General features: G+C 46.1%; 1 protein-coding gene across 5 annotated transcripts in view; it reads left to right on the plus strand.

Moving 5' to 3' along the window:
- Tmtc1 (transmembrane O-mannosyltransferase targeting cadherins 1) overlaps nt 1-16142 on the plus strand; it is a 250868-nt gene that overhangs the window by 163249 nt on the left and 71477 nt on the right. For all 5 annotated transcript variants that reach the window (XR_007589317.1, XR_007589318.1, XM_050126490.1 and 2 more), the window contains exons 11-12: nt 69-182; nt 12918-13061. Coding sequence is in view for 3 of the 5 variants with exons in the window: in XM_050126490.1 (XP_049982447.1) it covers nt 69-182; nt 12918-13061 (258 nt within the window). In the remaining 2 variants the exon portion in view is untranslated. The remainder of the gene's footprint in view (nt 1-68; nt 183-12917; nt 13062-16142) is intronic.

Below are 16142 nucleotides of genomic sequence, written 5' to 3' on the forward strand. Positions count from 1 at the left end.
GAACAGAACACAAAAGGACCTGACAATAGTGTGATTCTTGTTTTCTTCCTTTTTAATGTCCCCTGTAGGTCTGGAGTTCATACTCTGCCCCACAATGCGAAGGTTCATTACAACTACGCCAACTTCCTAAAAGACCAAGGCCGGAACAAGGAAGCCATCTACCACTACAGAACCGCCCTCAAGTAAGCACCACAGAAGGCAGTTGCTCTATGCTGGGACAGGGCCATTCACGTTACCCTTCTCCTCCCAGGGTGTGAGGGCCGTTATTTCTCTTGACAGTGAACTCACCCTTCGGAGTAAGAGGGCTCTTGAATTCTGAGTCTCTGGGCTCAGTGTTCACGTCTGTCACAGATGTACTCAGTGTTGCTTCTCCTTTCATGTTCAACATCTTGCAAAAGAACAACAACAACAATAATAATAATTAATAATAATAATAATAAATGGTCATAGCTACACATAAGAGTGGGGTGGGATTCAGCTGGATTATGCAAATTTGCAAAACGGGGGTTTCTTGTTAAAAGTACACTGTAAGTTTGGGGGAATACCTGTCCTAATGAACCTTTAACAGCATGAATATTGGCCGCTTTAGGCCTCTCTCATCCCTTTCTCATGTATGTTAAGGGGCACACATGTATGCACATGATATGGAGGCCTGAGGCTCTCCTCAGAGGTCATTCCTTAGGCACTGGTCGCTTGGCTTTGAAACAGTTTCAGCAGCCTAGAAATTTCCAGTTAGATGAGACCAAACGGTCCTTGAGACGTGTTTCAGGAAAGCTGAAAGAGAAAGACGAAGATACATTCCACCACGAGTACTCGTAAAGTGGGCCTTGGCCTTAATCGTAAGCGTCTCACAGTGTCTCGTGCGTTCCTGAAGGGAGGCCGTGGGCAGCTAGTCGTCCAACAGTGCTGGTGGGAGAAAGATCGTCTCTGTGCTCACGAATTCTGTCAGCTTCAAATAGAAAAGTAACTCCAACCCTAAGCCACAGCGGGGCCATCCTCAGCCAGTTGTTGCCACAAAATTATAGTTGTTGGTATTTCTGCTTCTTTCCTGTGAAACAATAGAACTAAATATTTACTTCTAGAAGAAATATATTCCCTGAATGAGGGAAAGACAATCAGAGCTTAAAGCCAGTGCTAAATTAGTGAGTTATTTATTTCTCTCAGCCCAGATTCCAAATGTTTCTGATTTAAAATTTTATTTTTGTGTGGACTCCGCTCCCAAGGACCTTCAGCAGATATCAGTGTTTTACTTTCTGTTTTGAAATAGGTTGTCATTCTTTGTGTTAAACAGAAAAGGAAAACCCCCAGGGCCATTCATCATTGTGACAATTGTCTGTCCTTGTGACTAGAAGACTGCTACTTCAGTACTGCTATTTCTTGGCGGGCATTTCTGAGAGAGGTCATCTCCTCCGACCTGGGGCACCTCAAGCCGTCCACATTACCACAGCAAGAAAGATAGTTTTACCATGAATTCTAATTGTTCTTAATAAAAACCCACAGTCAGATATTAGGGGTGAAATATATGAGCCCATGGTGGGGGGCCGTCCTCATTCAGAACACCACGGGAAGGGTCCCACAATGGACCAGGCTCTTTCCTCTTGGATTAATCTCCAGTGTGATGGCTGGTTTCCCCTGTTGACTTGACTGATGAAGAAACACCTAGGGCACTGATACGACACACCACCGAGTGTCCTGTGAGGGTGTTTCCAGGGAGGGTGTTTCTGAATGTAGCTGGCCAGCAGCTTCCTTTCCCCTTGCTTTCCCGGTATTTTATCACAGATTCAAAAAAGGGAACTAATACATCTACCCAGAGTTTGATTGGGAAGGAATTGAACTAACATCTGTTGCCATGACTGGAATCCTACAGGGAGATAGATCCCAGTAGATTGAGATGAGTGTGGGAACACGGACTCACAGAGGAATGAGGATTGAAGACACACGGCTGTCTTTAGAGTCTGAGGAGACCTGAGATGTCAAAGTAACCACTGCTCTTGGTGCCTCTGGTCTGTCAGCTCCTTGCCATTCCCCTAAAATGCTGTTTGGAAGCTGCTGGGGTCCGGCCGTTAGAAACCAGGAGTCAGCGACGGTTTCTGGAAGCTCCTTTACATTCTTGCTGAGGAGACATTTTAAATGTCTTTCTCGTGACCACGACACCATCTGCCCTGTGTCTTTGGAAAAAATTAAGATCCCAATATTGTCTATTAGCCAGTTTTAGCTTGGAGGAGATAGTTTCTTTGGCTGTTGCAGTAATTTTACCGGTGAAATTCTAAAGAGCTTTCCAATATCACAAGTAGGTATTTGAAATGATTTTTGTTGCTTTCATGTTGATGAACCAAGAAGAGATTACATTCTTAATCTGCATACACACGCACACACACACATCAAATGTACATGTGCATATGTGCACATATATAAACATATATGCACTTTTATTATGTCTCATAAAGCTTAAGAAATTAACATTACTTAGAAAAATACTGAATTTTAGTGAAATTTTGGCCAGTGTCAACTGAGCTTCGAAATGGAAGTGTCGTTATTTATCTTCAGGAGAGTTCCGTGCTTTCTGGCTGCCTCTTTTCCTCCCCACATCTCACTTTCGTTTAACTAGCTTAGCCAAGGCTCCCCAGGATGCAGACTCCAGGGCAGAGGTTTGCATGCAGGAAGGTCGTCCAGAGCATTCTCATAAACACAGGAAGGAAGCAAAGAGCAGGACGGACAAGGGCATGGGATGCACTGACCCTGAATACTTCTGCAGCGGGGCTAACCCCTCAGAACTGTCATGAGCAGACATCAGTCTAGACACCGCTTGTCCGCCAGGCAGGCAACACCCTAGGTGTCTGGTGGGGAGGAGATGGACCTGGGTAGCCACCCACATCCTGGCAGGTGGAATCGAGTACCTCCAAACTGAAGGCACACACTCCAAAAAAACACATAGTACTTGTTTACAGGAGAGGTAACACTTACCCAAAATGTATGGGATCTGAAGTGTTTTAGAGTTCATAACATTTCATCAGAATAAAGTTTTGACTTTGTGTTAATGAGGAGTTGCCACCTCCTTCATCTCATTATTGTCCCTGCAGTAGGCTTCAAGTAACGTTCACCTGATTCATCGAATAGCAACCAGAAACAAGTTCTGACCATAGTCACCACCTGAGTGCTGGGATTAAAGGTGTAAGCCCTGCCACTTGGCGACCAAGGTGATTCTTTTAAAAGAAAACATTTTATTTGGGAACTTGCTTAAAATTTCAGAGGATTAGTCCATTATCATCATAGTAGGGAGTATGGTGGCTCATAAGCAGCCGTGGTCCTGGAGCTGAGAGCTTTAGATCCTGTTCTACAGGCAGCAGGAAGGGAGGGATGGAGGGAGACAGAGAAAGACTGGGCCCAGCATGGCATGGGTTTTTGATACCTCAAATCCCACTCATCAAGGCCGCACCTCCTAATCCTACTAAGCATTCAAACACATGAGGCCATAGAGGCCATTCTTACTCAAACCATCATGTTTCACTCCCTGGCCCCCACAGGCTGTTACCTATATCATAATACAAAATGTCAGTCCAACTTCAAAAGTTCCCATAGTCTACGGCAGTCTTAACATTGTTTAGAAGTTCAAAGTCTCTTCTGATGTAAACGGAGACTGCTCATTTGTTTCCCGATCACCCAGACCCGAATAATCACACAGAAACTTTATTAATTATAACACTGTTTGGTCTGTTAGCTCAGGCTTCTCATTAACTAACTCTTACATCTTAAATTAACCCATTTCTATTAATCTGTGTATCGCCTTGAGGCTGTGGTTTACTGGGTAAGGTTCTGGCTGTGTCTTTCTCTGTTGGCATCTACATGGTGGCTCCCTGACTCCACCTACTCTCTCTATATAACTCTGTTCGAATTTCCTGCCTGGCTTTTTACTGCCCTGCCATAGGCTGAAGCAGCTTCTTTATTAACCAATGGTAATAAAACATATTCACAGCATACAGAGGGGAATCCAACATCATCTTCCCTTTTCTGTCTAAATGAAAAGGAAGGTTTTAACTTTAACATCATATCTAATTTATTTTTTATCATAACTAAGAAAAACTATAACTATTTGTCTTCAACTCTTCAAGGACCCCAGAAGGATATAATAGTACCTAAGTAAACAGGAAGTACATTATAAGCAACATGTATGTACACCTTCACATTGATCTAGGGGTGATATTTGGAATCTTTCTTAATTGAGGTCTGTGATGGTTTGAATGCGAATGGTCCCCATAATCTCGGATATTTGAATATTTTGTTCCCAGTGGGTGGAACTATTTGGGAAGCCTTGTGTCATCCCCCTCCCCTGCCCCCAGCTCTCAGCTACTGCTCCAGCGCCCTGCCTCTCAGTCTGCTTTCCTGAGAGGAACATCGTGCACTCTAACCCTCCGAAACTGTGCGATCCAAATGAACTCTTCTATAGTTTGCCTTGGTCATGGCGTCTCATCATAGCAGCAGGAAGGTAACTAAGACAAGGTCCACCTTATTGAGCCAGGACCCCTGGGTTCATGGATACAGCTAGTCTAGCTAGCCAGCTTCCACAGAGGACTCCTGTCTCTCCATGCTTGGCATCTGTATGGGTTCTGGAGACTCAAACTCTGGTCCTTACCCTTGAGCAGCAAGAATTTTATGCTCCTGTGTCTCTCTGCCGCTCTGCTTCTTTCTTACTTTGTGCTCAGGATCCTATCACATCCACTGCTGAAATGATCTGACTTTCTTTAAATCTGTTGCTGTGAAGTCTGTCTTAGTTCTGGTTTCTATTGCTGTGAAGAGACACCTGGCAACTCTTATAAAGAAAACATTTAATTGAGGGGGCTCACTTACAATTTCAGCGGTCCAGTCTTTATCATCATGGCGGGGAACATAGCAGAATGCAGGCAGATGTTGTACTAGAGCTGAGAGTGCCACATCTTGCAGTCAATGAGAAGTCAGTTGACACACTGGGCATAGGAATCCTCAAAACCTGTCCCCACAGTGACACGCTTCCTCCAACAAAGCCACACTTCCTAATAGTGCCACTCCCTGTGAGATCATGGGGGTCAATTATATTCAAACTACCACACTGCCCTTCACGGGCACTTTCTGTTGTTCTGGAAATGTTCTTTAGTTGCTCCAATTTTAAACAACCCTTCACATAAGCCTGTCTCTATTTCTTCTTCATCTGCTGAGTAGGCTGTTGGGTCTGTTGACTTTTTGCCTCTCAAGTGAAACAATCTCCTAGATAGCCACAGCCTCTTCTCTGTGTCCTCCTGCTTCCTGGAATCCCTGGGGCTGCTCTAAGGTCACCAGCTGCTTCCCAGCAGATGGGCCTTAGAACCACCTGACTATTGGAGCAGCTGACTGTCCTCATCCTCACGTGGACACCCTTCTTTACCTGGTTGGTTCTGAGCATGGTGATCCATGCTGTTGGTCTCCCTGGTATTTCCGTAGACTCTTCTTCCTCTGATAAACCCTTAATAAACAGTTTTCCCCCTCCCCTCTCATGCTAGGCTTTCTTATTTTGGGTATTCACTTCCTTTTAGAAAGCTTCCCTTTGCCCCTTTGTGCTGCTCGGCCCTCAGATGTGTGTGCATTGCCTGTCATTCCTCTGTGACAGCCACATGCCTGGCAGGCTGCAGGGGCATTTTTTCATCCTTCCCTTGCACTACACCCTCAGCTACCCGCCCTCTCTGCAGAGCCTCCGTTTCTACCATTGCACACCCAGCTACCCACCCTCTCTGCAGAGCCTCCGTTTCTACCATTGCACACCCAGCTACCCGCCCTCTCTGCAGAGCCTCCCGTTTCTACCATTGCACACCCAGCTACCCGCCCTCTCTGCAGAGTCTGCTGTTTCTACCATTGCACACCCAGCTACCCACCCTCTCTGCAGAGCCTCCGTTTCTACCATTGCACACCCAGCTACCCGCCCTCTCTGCAGAGTCTGCTGTTTCTACAATTGCACACCCAGCTACCCGCCCTCTCTGCAGAGCCTCCCGTTTCTACCATTGCACACCCAGCTATGAGTTTAGGCTGTATGTAGTTATGAGAACTACTTGTGCTTTGGAGCATATTCTGAATAGTAACAGCTGAGACGATGGGTAAGCTGGAGTAAACCCACTCCTAAATCACACCTGGAAGGGACACAAAAGCATATTCCAGAACAAATTCATGTTATGGAGGAACAGGCTGTAAAACTCTTACCTTATTTACTTGGAGTTTTCTCACAAGCTCTCTGAAATCTCCCCACATAATCCCACTGGATGAGAATGAGACCACTACCACAATTTTTAAGCCAAATTTGAAGCAGGCCTTATTAACTACTGGCCCGGAAGATACACACTGACCAGCTCCATGCCCTGGGTTCCCAAAGAATAGCCCCGAATTATGTTCGGTACCTAAAAGGCAAAACCTACAAGGCTTTGTGTTCCCTGCCTTCATCCAATGTAGCCAACATACATCCTAACTTCCTTCTTGCCTACATTCGTCCCACCTATGTGTGGCCAAGCACATCATGTACAGTTGGGGCAACCAACCTTGTTTATAGAAGTGAAAACACTGACTTGTTGCCCTACTTGAACCATAGCCCCCAGCATTCCAGGAAGTTACCTGTCCTTGGGCAGGTGGGGCTTACAGGCTAGAGGCATTTTTGTTTAATAGATCTCTGAAACACAGTAATTAAAACTTAGTATAACTCCAACCTTCACAATACCTTCCCACCTCTCCCTGATTTGCCCCTTCATCAGGCCCCAGCCTCCACTGTTACTGTCTCCAGTCATCCCTGTTCTCCCTGCTCCCCGAAGCTCACTGATTCCACTTTTGCTCTCTGTTTCCTGGAAGCAAGGGGGAGGTTGTCTTGCTGCTCTTGGCCTTTGACCGAGGGCATGGCCCACTGTAGGTGCTTGGTAAATGCTTGTAAAGAAGCCTGTGTGACAACAGTGCACAACATCTTGTGCCCAAAATCTGCTAAGTCCCCGCAAAAGCCAACAAGGAGACAGAGTTCCATATGTAAAAGCAAAGAGCCTTTATTTTAATCAAGTTTGCAAACTTGGTCTCTCCGCATGTCCAACGTATTGGAATAACTGGAGAGCCCCGAGCTCAATTAGAATTGGATTTTTATAGTAGTAAAGGTGGGGTTGAGGGTTTCTGAGGTTCAGGACCCCTGATTGGCTGAAATTTGTCTAGGGTGTCCTGGTGAGTGTGTTTTGGCAGGTGATCCTTTCTACAGAAGTTGGAATGTTAGACATTTCCTTTGAATGGTCTGTTCTTGGGCAGGTGGTTGTGTAATCTCCGCTTGTGGTTGCTCCTGCAACCAGGTATTGCCTCAGGGTAAACTACTGAGACTCAGGCCTCTTATTAAATTATGGATGGCCGAGTTCTACTCTGGCAGGTGATAACGGTTGGAGGTAAAGAACTTTCTTTGGCTGACTTGCCCATACTTAGCTTATTATGGCTGGTCCCCACAATCTCAGTCACCAAACACTTAGTGAAAGTCCCACCATGGTATGTGATGCTTCTCAGTGAGCTCTGGGCAATGAGGACAGAATAACCCATCCCGGCACTGGACTGATCTGGAAATTGTCAGATTCTCCACAGCCTACCTACTGCCAATCACATGCCAGGGATGACCCCAATAGTCAAGATTTGACATCAGAATATGTGTCCTTCCCACCCCCATGATCACTTCAACTGAAAGCTGTTGATTAGGGGAATATGGACGTGTCTTCCTGCCCACGGTTGTCTCTGAGTTAACTCACCAGCCAGTATGTTCATGATAAGAAATGTCATAACAACACGGACCCAGGAGCACATGAACCTGTCACTCAGAAGGCACACAGTGTAATAATTCTGCGCAAGAGGGACCTTGGAGACAAGTGAGTCCAAATCACGGCAGGTGAGAGCCCACAGCCATACAGAAAGAACTTAAGTAGGGAGTGGAGGAAGGAAAGGGAGAGAGAGAGAGAGAGAGAGAGAGAGAGAGAGAGAGAGAGAGAGAGAGAGAGAGAGAGAAGGGGAAGAGGAAAAAGAGGGAGAAGTAGGCAGAGTTTTACTATTTTTAAAAAATTTTTTGAGACAGGGTTTCTCAGTGGCTTTGGAGCTTGTCCTGAACTAGTTCTTGTAGACCAGGCTGGCCTTGAAATCACAGAGATCCGCCTGCTCCTGCCTCCTCCGAGTGCTGGAATTAAAGGCGTGCATCACCAGTGCCTGGCAGAATTTTGCCTTTTAAAGAGACAGGGTACTTCCTGCCCTGCACTCAGGTTTGACATAGGACATGACACACTGTCAGGTCCTCAAGGGGCACAGCCAGGTTCCTCTGGATGCTAACACACAGGACTTTGAATGACCTTCTGACCTTGGACATGGCTTTAAAATTGGTCCAGAATTGTATTTGGTGTGGAGCAAAGAGGAAAAGCTTTGGAAAACGCTGCTGGGCCTGAGAAGATCAATTATTCCTGTTGTGAAGAACTGATAATACTTCCTCATTCTCAAAATGGAAATGGCCCCTTAGCCTTAGTGTCTGAACAGACGTAGTACAGGAAGAGCAGGTGGATAGGAGCTGGCTTAAGTCTTTGTTCACTGGTCTGGTGATGGAGAAAGAATGGATGTTATTTTGACTGATGGGAAGAATTCAAAGGCCCCTAGAGGCAACAAAGAGGGTGAGTGGTGTGTGTGTGTTCATGTATGTGGGGGGGATATGTGCATAAACATGCACATGTGTGTCCAACTGTTCAGGTGAGTGTGGAGGCCTGAGGTTAAAGTCAGATGTCTTTCTCCAGTCTCCTCACCTTGTTTTTTTTTGAAAGAGAGAGAGTCTCTCACTGAACATAGAGCTCACTGATTGTATCAATTAGGCAGCCAGTAAGCCTTAGGAACTCACCTGTTTCTGCTCCCCAAAGACCACGTTTACAGACATGTACAACCATGTCCAGCTCTTACATGAGTGTTGGGGAATCCTAGTAGCATCCCTGTAGGACAGGGACTTTATCAACTGTCTCCCCAGTCCCGCAGTGATGTTTCTGATGTGAGGACCTCACCTGGCATGTGACCCAAAGCACAGCTGTGATGCTGGACGTTTTTACGCCCATTACCTCATCCATTCACACGGAAACTTACAAAAGCAGCTGTCTCACGCTCATACCCAGCACCATGCTGCTGACATCTGTCCCCTGGTCCAGTATTTCCCCCTGGACCAGTCTCCTGTCCCACTCTGCCACTCAATCCAGAGTTCATCACCCCGCAAACCATTGCTATTGAAAACAGCAGAGAGGTGTTCGTTCAGTAGATTTCCCACTCCGGAATCAGGACAGCACAACCATTTACAAGTGACTCACTTCCTTGAGGGCTGGGAGAAAATGTTTTCACTCCAGAGCCTGGGCCTTGTGCTGGGCGGAGTCCCTCTGCAGCAGCAGCAGCAGCACTGAGGTCTCTGTAGTGAGAAAGGTGAAGCCCCTGCGGCTCTGAGTGAAAAGGGGCAGGAGGCAGGTGAAGCGTGAGTCATCCCTTCAGATGCTCCCAGGAGCCGACCTGGAGGATCACCACTACCACCTGTGTCACCAGGGGCCAGGACAATTAAACTAATGGCACAGAAGGAACTGGACACATAAAATATGCAGAATTAACAGTCTGTCGTCTGTAGCAAAGTTTATTCTGTGTGTACTTCAGGCCAGTGAACTGAGATTTATTCTTCCTAGTCATGGTTTCCTTTGTGATCATTTTTCTCTCAAAAGGAAATAGAAAATTAAAAAAAAAAAACAACCTCAGGGCAGTTAACCTCAAATAAATTAATGTGTGACGTGAAAATCAGACACTTGGTTAGGCATGTGTGCTCTGGAAGGGGAGTCGCAAGCTATAGTATATAAGTCAGTGTTATTTGAAAATGACTGGTAAGGTACTGAAAGGGTAAAAACGTATAACATTCTTAACTTTTAAGTTTTAAAAGACATGAGTGAAACAACACACAAGCCCAAACTTTAGCCCCAAACAGTTGTACCTGTGGCGCTTTACAGACAGGGCTGGAGGGAAGGCTTAGTGGGCAGGAGCTCTTGGTGGGCAGGCATGGTGACAGGAGATGTTTGGGGTCAGATCCTAGCACCCACGTAAAAAGCCAGTGTGGCTGCTTATGCCTGTCACCTCAGCCCTGTGCAGGTAGAGACAGGATCAGTGGGGACCGCTGGCTGCCAGCCTGGCTCCAATTTCTGTGAGAGACTCTGTCTCAGAGAAATAAGACAGAGAGTGATATAGCAGGGCACTAAATGTACTTCTCACACAGACCCATGCACACTCATGTGTGTACACATATATACACACACAAGCCTTACAAACAGTAACCCATAAAGCAGGAGTTTGCTTCTTACAGGCTACTGAGTGTTGTTGACTCTCGCTAGTTCCCATACAATGTGTGCTTCTCAAAGAGGTAACTGTATAAACTGAGGACATGTCAGCTCCAAGGTATGGTTGAGGGGAAGGTTTGTCTTGCAAATATGAGAGAGACATAGCTAGAGCTATCTGGAAGTGTCCAGGGCAGGGAGAGGAAGCAGCAGACGGAACGTTGCCAGCAGAAAGGACTTGGTCGTGAGAAGAGAAAGGGAAGAAGAGCAAGAGAGTAAGGCAAAGAGAATGAGGGCAAATGAGACCAAGGAAGAGGCGGCCCAGAGAATGCACAGCCAAAATAGTCAGGTTATACAGGAGCGAGAAACTGGGAAAGGGAGGCCTCGAGATGGAGATGTTTAGGGAAGGGAATGGAGTGAAAAAAGCTGAGAAGAGCCAGGGGGTAAGACCACTACCATAATTTAAAACCAAATTAGAAGCAAGCTCTAATTAGATAATGGTTATGTTGATGGACTTTCTGGCCAGGTCTGTCTCTGTGTTTCCAGAAAATGGCCCCAAGTCACGGTTTGCAGGGGCTTAAAAAGGCAAAACCCATAATTCACCACATTTCCCAAGGGGTCCAATCAGCAGCAAGCATACATACATCCTGATGCATTTCCTGCCTGTGAGCCTCCCGCTGGCATTGGTCAAGCGCAGTGGGTATAGACATTGGGTACAGATGGGTCAAATGGGCTTGTTTAGGAGAGTGAGAACCTGTGGGTTGTTACCTCCTGTAAACCACAGCCTCTAGTGTCAGGAATCATCTGTCTTTGAGCAAGGGACTTGCAGGTTAGGGGCATTTTTGCTTCATGGATCTCTTAGGCACAGTAATTACAAACTTAAGAGTGTAACTTTGGTCCTCACAGATGCCAGCATGGACTCATGTTGTCTTTATCTGAGTTATTCTATTTACCAACTAAGACTTGGGAGTCAGATACTGGGGTCAAGAAGCAACCAACTGACCTTCCTTTTTGGCCAAAGACCTCGACACCCCCCTCTCACCCACCCCGGTCCCCCCACCCCTGCAAGAGGTACCCTCCTCCTCTTAGTCCCACCTACTCCCCCCCCATCTGTATTCTCAAGTCCTCCACATTCCCTAAGCTAATTCTTGTTAGCTAGTCGCTGGCTCCGCCCCCAGACTCAAGGTTAGTTTTATTAACCCAGTCTCAGTGTGATCAGATATCCCACAGCAGACTCAGTAACAGAGACTTGTGATACTGGGAGAGGCTGGTGGCGAGCATGTGCGTGGGGTGCTAATATCAGCAGATGACCGTTTGTGCCGAGTTCCTTTCGGGCCTGACAGGACGATTTTAAGAGAGCAGGCAATGTTTGGAGTAAACAAGTCTCTCTGAAGCCAACATTTTTACATGTTGTGTTGATTTCACTCCTTCCTCTGAGAACTGGTTCATAATAGGTCATAATTTAAGTGAATTGCTCAGAGGAAATAATAGAGATACGCTAAATAAAAGCTCTAACTCACAGCAATTCATTTATTCGCTGAGCGTTGGGTGACTCATGTATTATCTGGGAAAACAAATGGATCAACAGAAATAATTTGCCTTTTTAACACCTAAGAAGACAAGTGCCTCTGGGATGGTGTGTGTGTGTGTGTGTGAGAGAGAGAGAGAGAGAGCTGTTGCTTTAGCTCATTTTCCCAGCCTCGGTTTCCTCAATGATAAAACACTACACAGGGAATTTTTACATAAGGTGATGTGTAAAAAAACGGCTTCAAAATGCATTTGCACTAGAACATACTGGGCTGAGCCTTGGCTTGGCTTTTCTGCATTAAAAGCCGGCTCCATGGATAAGTGACAGACAGAGCAAGCCTTGTAACCCACTAAGTGTGTCCACTCCAGGTCGTCAGAAGGGCTGACTGGGCAGCTGTTCTGCCATATCGCATGAAGGACTGACTTGACCCCCTCCCTGTCTTAAATGTGAATAATTTAGCTTGCTAACACATAGTCCACCCTGCTTTTCATTTCTTTTGAATTTTAGAAACACTGGCTCTCACTTCATGGATGCTAGTTTTTGTGTCTAGACTGTTTTAAGTTCTCAAGATCTTAAGGACTGTATCGAGCCAGGTGGAAGGAGAGTGAGGAAGCATGGGAAAGGGGGCCAGACCAAGTTTTCTTTTTATGGAGAGATGTGAGACTTCCATCCTTTCTTCAGTCTTATTAGGTTCTGATCCAAAGATATTTGGAAAGATCCCCCCCTGAGGGGATTCCAGATCAGTTGGTAGCTATGTGACCTCAACAGGAAGTTCCCACCCAGAGCAAGAAGATTCCTTGGCAGAAGAGTGTAATCGGCCTCTCAGGGACTAAAATGTGTTTACTCTTCTAGATTTACTTTTGCAGTGTTGGGGTCTACTTACTACACCTCTGAGTTCAAAGGTGTTGCTTTCTGCTATATTTATTTAGATGCCTTCAGCTGCAAAAGCCCTTGGCCCTTAGATACAACACAGACATTCCATTGTGAGGAGAAGTTCAGGGTTCATTTGGGCTGTGACGTGCTTGCAGTGCCAGAAGTCCAAGTTTAACACTTTGATTTTCCAGGCTGTACCCACGCCACGCAAGTGCGCTGAACAACCTGGGGACGCTGACAAAGGACACGGCCGAAGCGAAGCTGTACTACCAGAGGGCCCTGCAGCTGCATCCACAGCACAACCGTGCCCTTTTCAACCTGGGCAATCTCCTGAAGTAAGTGGACGGGCTTCTGCTGGGATCAGTCCAGAGAGTGACAGTCACAGGGAACCAGAAGGGTTGCATAGCCACGAAAACTGAGCAGGTGCTGTGCTCCAAAGACCTTTCCTGTGCTTCTGGTCCCTTGTGAGTCTTTATGAAGGACTCCACGGGGTACAGCCATTCCAAGACTAACGTTCCATAATATACTTCCAAGAAAGCAGTGTTCTCTGAGGGTAAAACGAAGGGCCTCCTGTCCAGGATTCATGCTCAGCTTGGATTAAGGTTAAAAAAAAAGCCAACAAATAACAAAAACAGCAAAAGCCAGGCTTGTTTGGAGTTAGAATAATTCTCAGGAGGGACGACAAAGATGGATAATGGTTAACTGCAAGTAGTGCTCTCGCAGAGGACCGGAGTTCAGTTCCCAGCACCCCTTTGGGCAGCTCAAAGCTGCCTGTAGCCCCAGATCCAGAGAATCTGATGCCCTCTTCTGGGTACACACACATGTGTGAGAATACTCATACAGATACATACACATAAATAAAAATAAATTTAAAAAAATGAAAATTAAAAGGCGTGAGAAGGGTGAGTTCGAGTTGTCGTGACAGCTGGCCAGCTGCAGGCTGCTCTCCACTCCACCTCTGTGTCTTCGTGTGAAGTTGTGAGGACTCGGGTTTGCACGTCACTGGAGTGGCTCTGTGTGCTTTGTTTATAGATCAGATGAGGGGGTAGAAAATCCCACAGATATCTCCTTAGATAGATGGCTTCTCTAGCACTAGTTTCAGAGATCTTTTCAATGCGTTGGGTTTTGTTTTTTCCCAAGAAGCCAAGCTGAGTTGCTGGCTGCAGAGTGAAACACCTTGTCAGGAATTGTCCCTAGTTCTTGTCCCTAGTTCTGTTCTCAAACCGTACAGCACGGCTCTATGACAAGGGTTCTGTCCTCTTTCCTCCTTCTTGGAACCAAGCTGAGGATGTTAATCCCAGCCCTTCTTCCATCCAGTCTGTCTCCACGGACCTCCTCGGTGATTATATCTGAGTTAACACCACAGGAAAGAACGCTTTAGAACTGGTAATGGCTGCTTTCCAGCGAGAGGGGCTACTGACTTAGCGGCGTGAGGCTTTCCCCAGCTCCATAAAGTCAGTTCTCACCCAGCTCAATAGTATGGCTTTACATCTGTGTAAGACTGGAGGTTTCTGGGGACCTTTCATGTCCCATGGGGCTCTTCCAGTGAGACTTCAGTGTGAGTGGGAAGAGGAAATGGGATCCTAAGTGCCACGCATAGGGAGAAGCAGCCGTGTCTCAGTGTGAGTCTCAGAGTCCAGTGGGTGAAGTCACGTGAATAGCTAACATTTGTGTAGTACTTTCTGACCAACAAGTTAAACAAGTTATAGATATACAACATACTTGTAGTGCATGTGTATGTATATAGCTGCACTCTGTAATTCCTAAAACAACCTGTGCTAAGAGGTGTGGCTATCTTCATCTCCTCTCACGGGTAGGGAACCCAAGGCTCCTCCAAGAGCTATGTGACCCTGACCTAGGCTTGTGACTGACCCAGGATGGAAGTCTGCCTTTTGTTTATTCTAAATAGTCCCCCAGCCACAGATTACATGATATCAAGCTGTGTAAGCGCTTGCCCTGGCCTTGTGGAGACCTCCTAATAGGCTTTCTGCAGAAAGCAGCTCAGTTTGCTCTCATTACACAGAGCTTGCTTGCTAAGTGGCAGAGGAAGGGGATGCAGAAAACCGCAGGGCTACTCTGCATTTCGATGGCTGGGAGCTAACCTCTGCTTCCCCGATGGGTTTCTGGGCCAGTAGTAATGAGCTGAAATCGAGAGAAGGGTAAGAAGGTTGCAAATACAGGGAAAGTGCCCAGATCTACAGTTTCTTCATCCATACCCTAGTTCTCCCTCGAGTCAGCTTTTGAGTTACTGCAGTTGGTTTTATAAAACCATGCCTCTTTCTGTAGTGTAGAACACAGTTTGTCTGCGAGCAGCCCAGGTCTGACCATTCCTAAGAGGCAGCCACTCCCCATTCCTAGTTAATAAATGAGCATACTGAAGTTTGCACCAGAGAAACCTCGGTACTTTTAGCTCAGCCCTGGCCACTGCCTCCTAGTGGCCCACATGGGAAGTGTCAGCCAGCTGAGACATGGCCACCAGCTACTGTATGAAAACTGCGTATCCAACTCAGGAAGTCATATTTTAAAACATAAAAATGAACTTTAATCATATATTTAATTAAACCCTAATATGTCTAAATTATTATTTTAGTGCATGATTAATATTTTATGATGGTTTAAATTTTTAGCATAAAACATTGAAGATATGAATGAGATGACTTGCGTCCTTACACTTAATCTGTGAAATCTAATACATATTTGACACTCACAGCCCCTCTCTGAGCGGCTACTTTAAATATGCAATAACCACACTTGGGGATGATTTCTGTCTTGGCCCCCACTGCCTTTTCTAATAACCTTGACTTTGAAGGAAACACAGGTCCTTTGTCCAGGCCTGAAAGTCTAAAAATGAGAAGTCCCTCTGTCAGAGAATGCCATCCAGCGCGCTGCAAGTTGCTCAGATTCTTGGAATGATTTGACCCCTGCTTCAGCAGTAGCATCTGAGGGTTACCCACCTGTCTGTGGTCTCATCCGAGCCGTGTCCTGAGCTGTTTGAAGCGTCTCCATTGCGAGTCTGCACAGCACATCATGGTGGAAGACTGAGCAGCGATCGTAGTGATCGATGACGGCTTTTCTTGGGACTTAAAATATCAGAAAGGGAAAGAGAAAAAAGACAAGAAAGAAGCAAGGAACACTTGTGATTTTTATGGGCAAAGGTTGCAGAAGTCCCCAGTTGTCAAGAGGGCACAACAGCATTTAAAATCGGGGTCTGGGAAACAGTTATGTGAATGCACAGTTAAAACACATGGTGGTGTTTGCTACTAATGAAAAATGAAGAAATGTAAGGGCTCACGTTGTACCCCTGCCCATCGCTACAACTTCCATCCCGTTAGAGGATACGGTATCTAAACTGTTTCTGTGACTCTGGTGGTGAAAACAATGACAGAACATACCAGAACGCCCAGCAATGGGGCTGT

Source organism: Alexandromys fortis, unplaced genomic scaffold (genome assembly GCF_014885135.2).
Source record: "Alexandromys fortis isolate MF-2015 unplaced genomic scaffold, M_Fortis_MF-2015_v1.1 scaffold_260, whole genome shotgun sequence".
Taxonomy (NCBI): domain Eukaryota; kingdom Metazoa; phylum Chordata; class Mammalia; order Rodentia; family Cricetidae; genus Alexandromys; species Alexandromys fortis.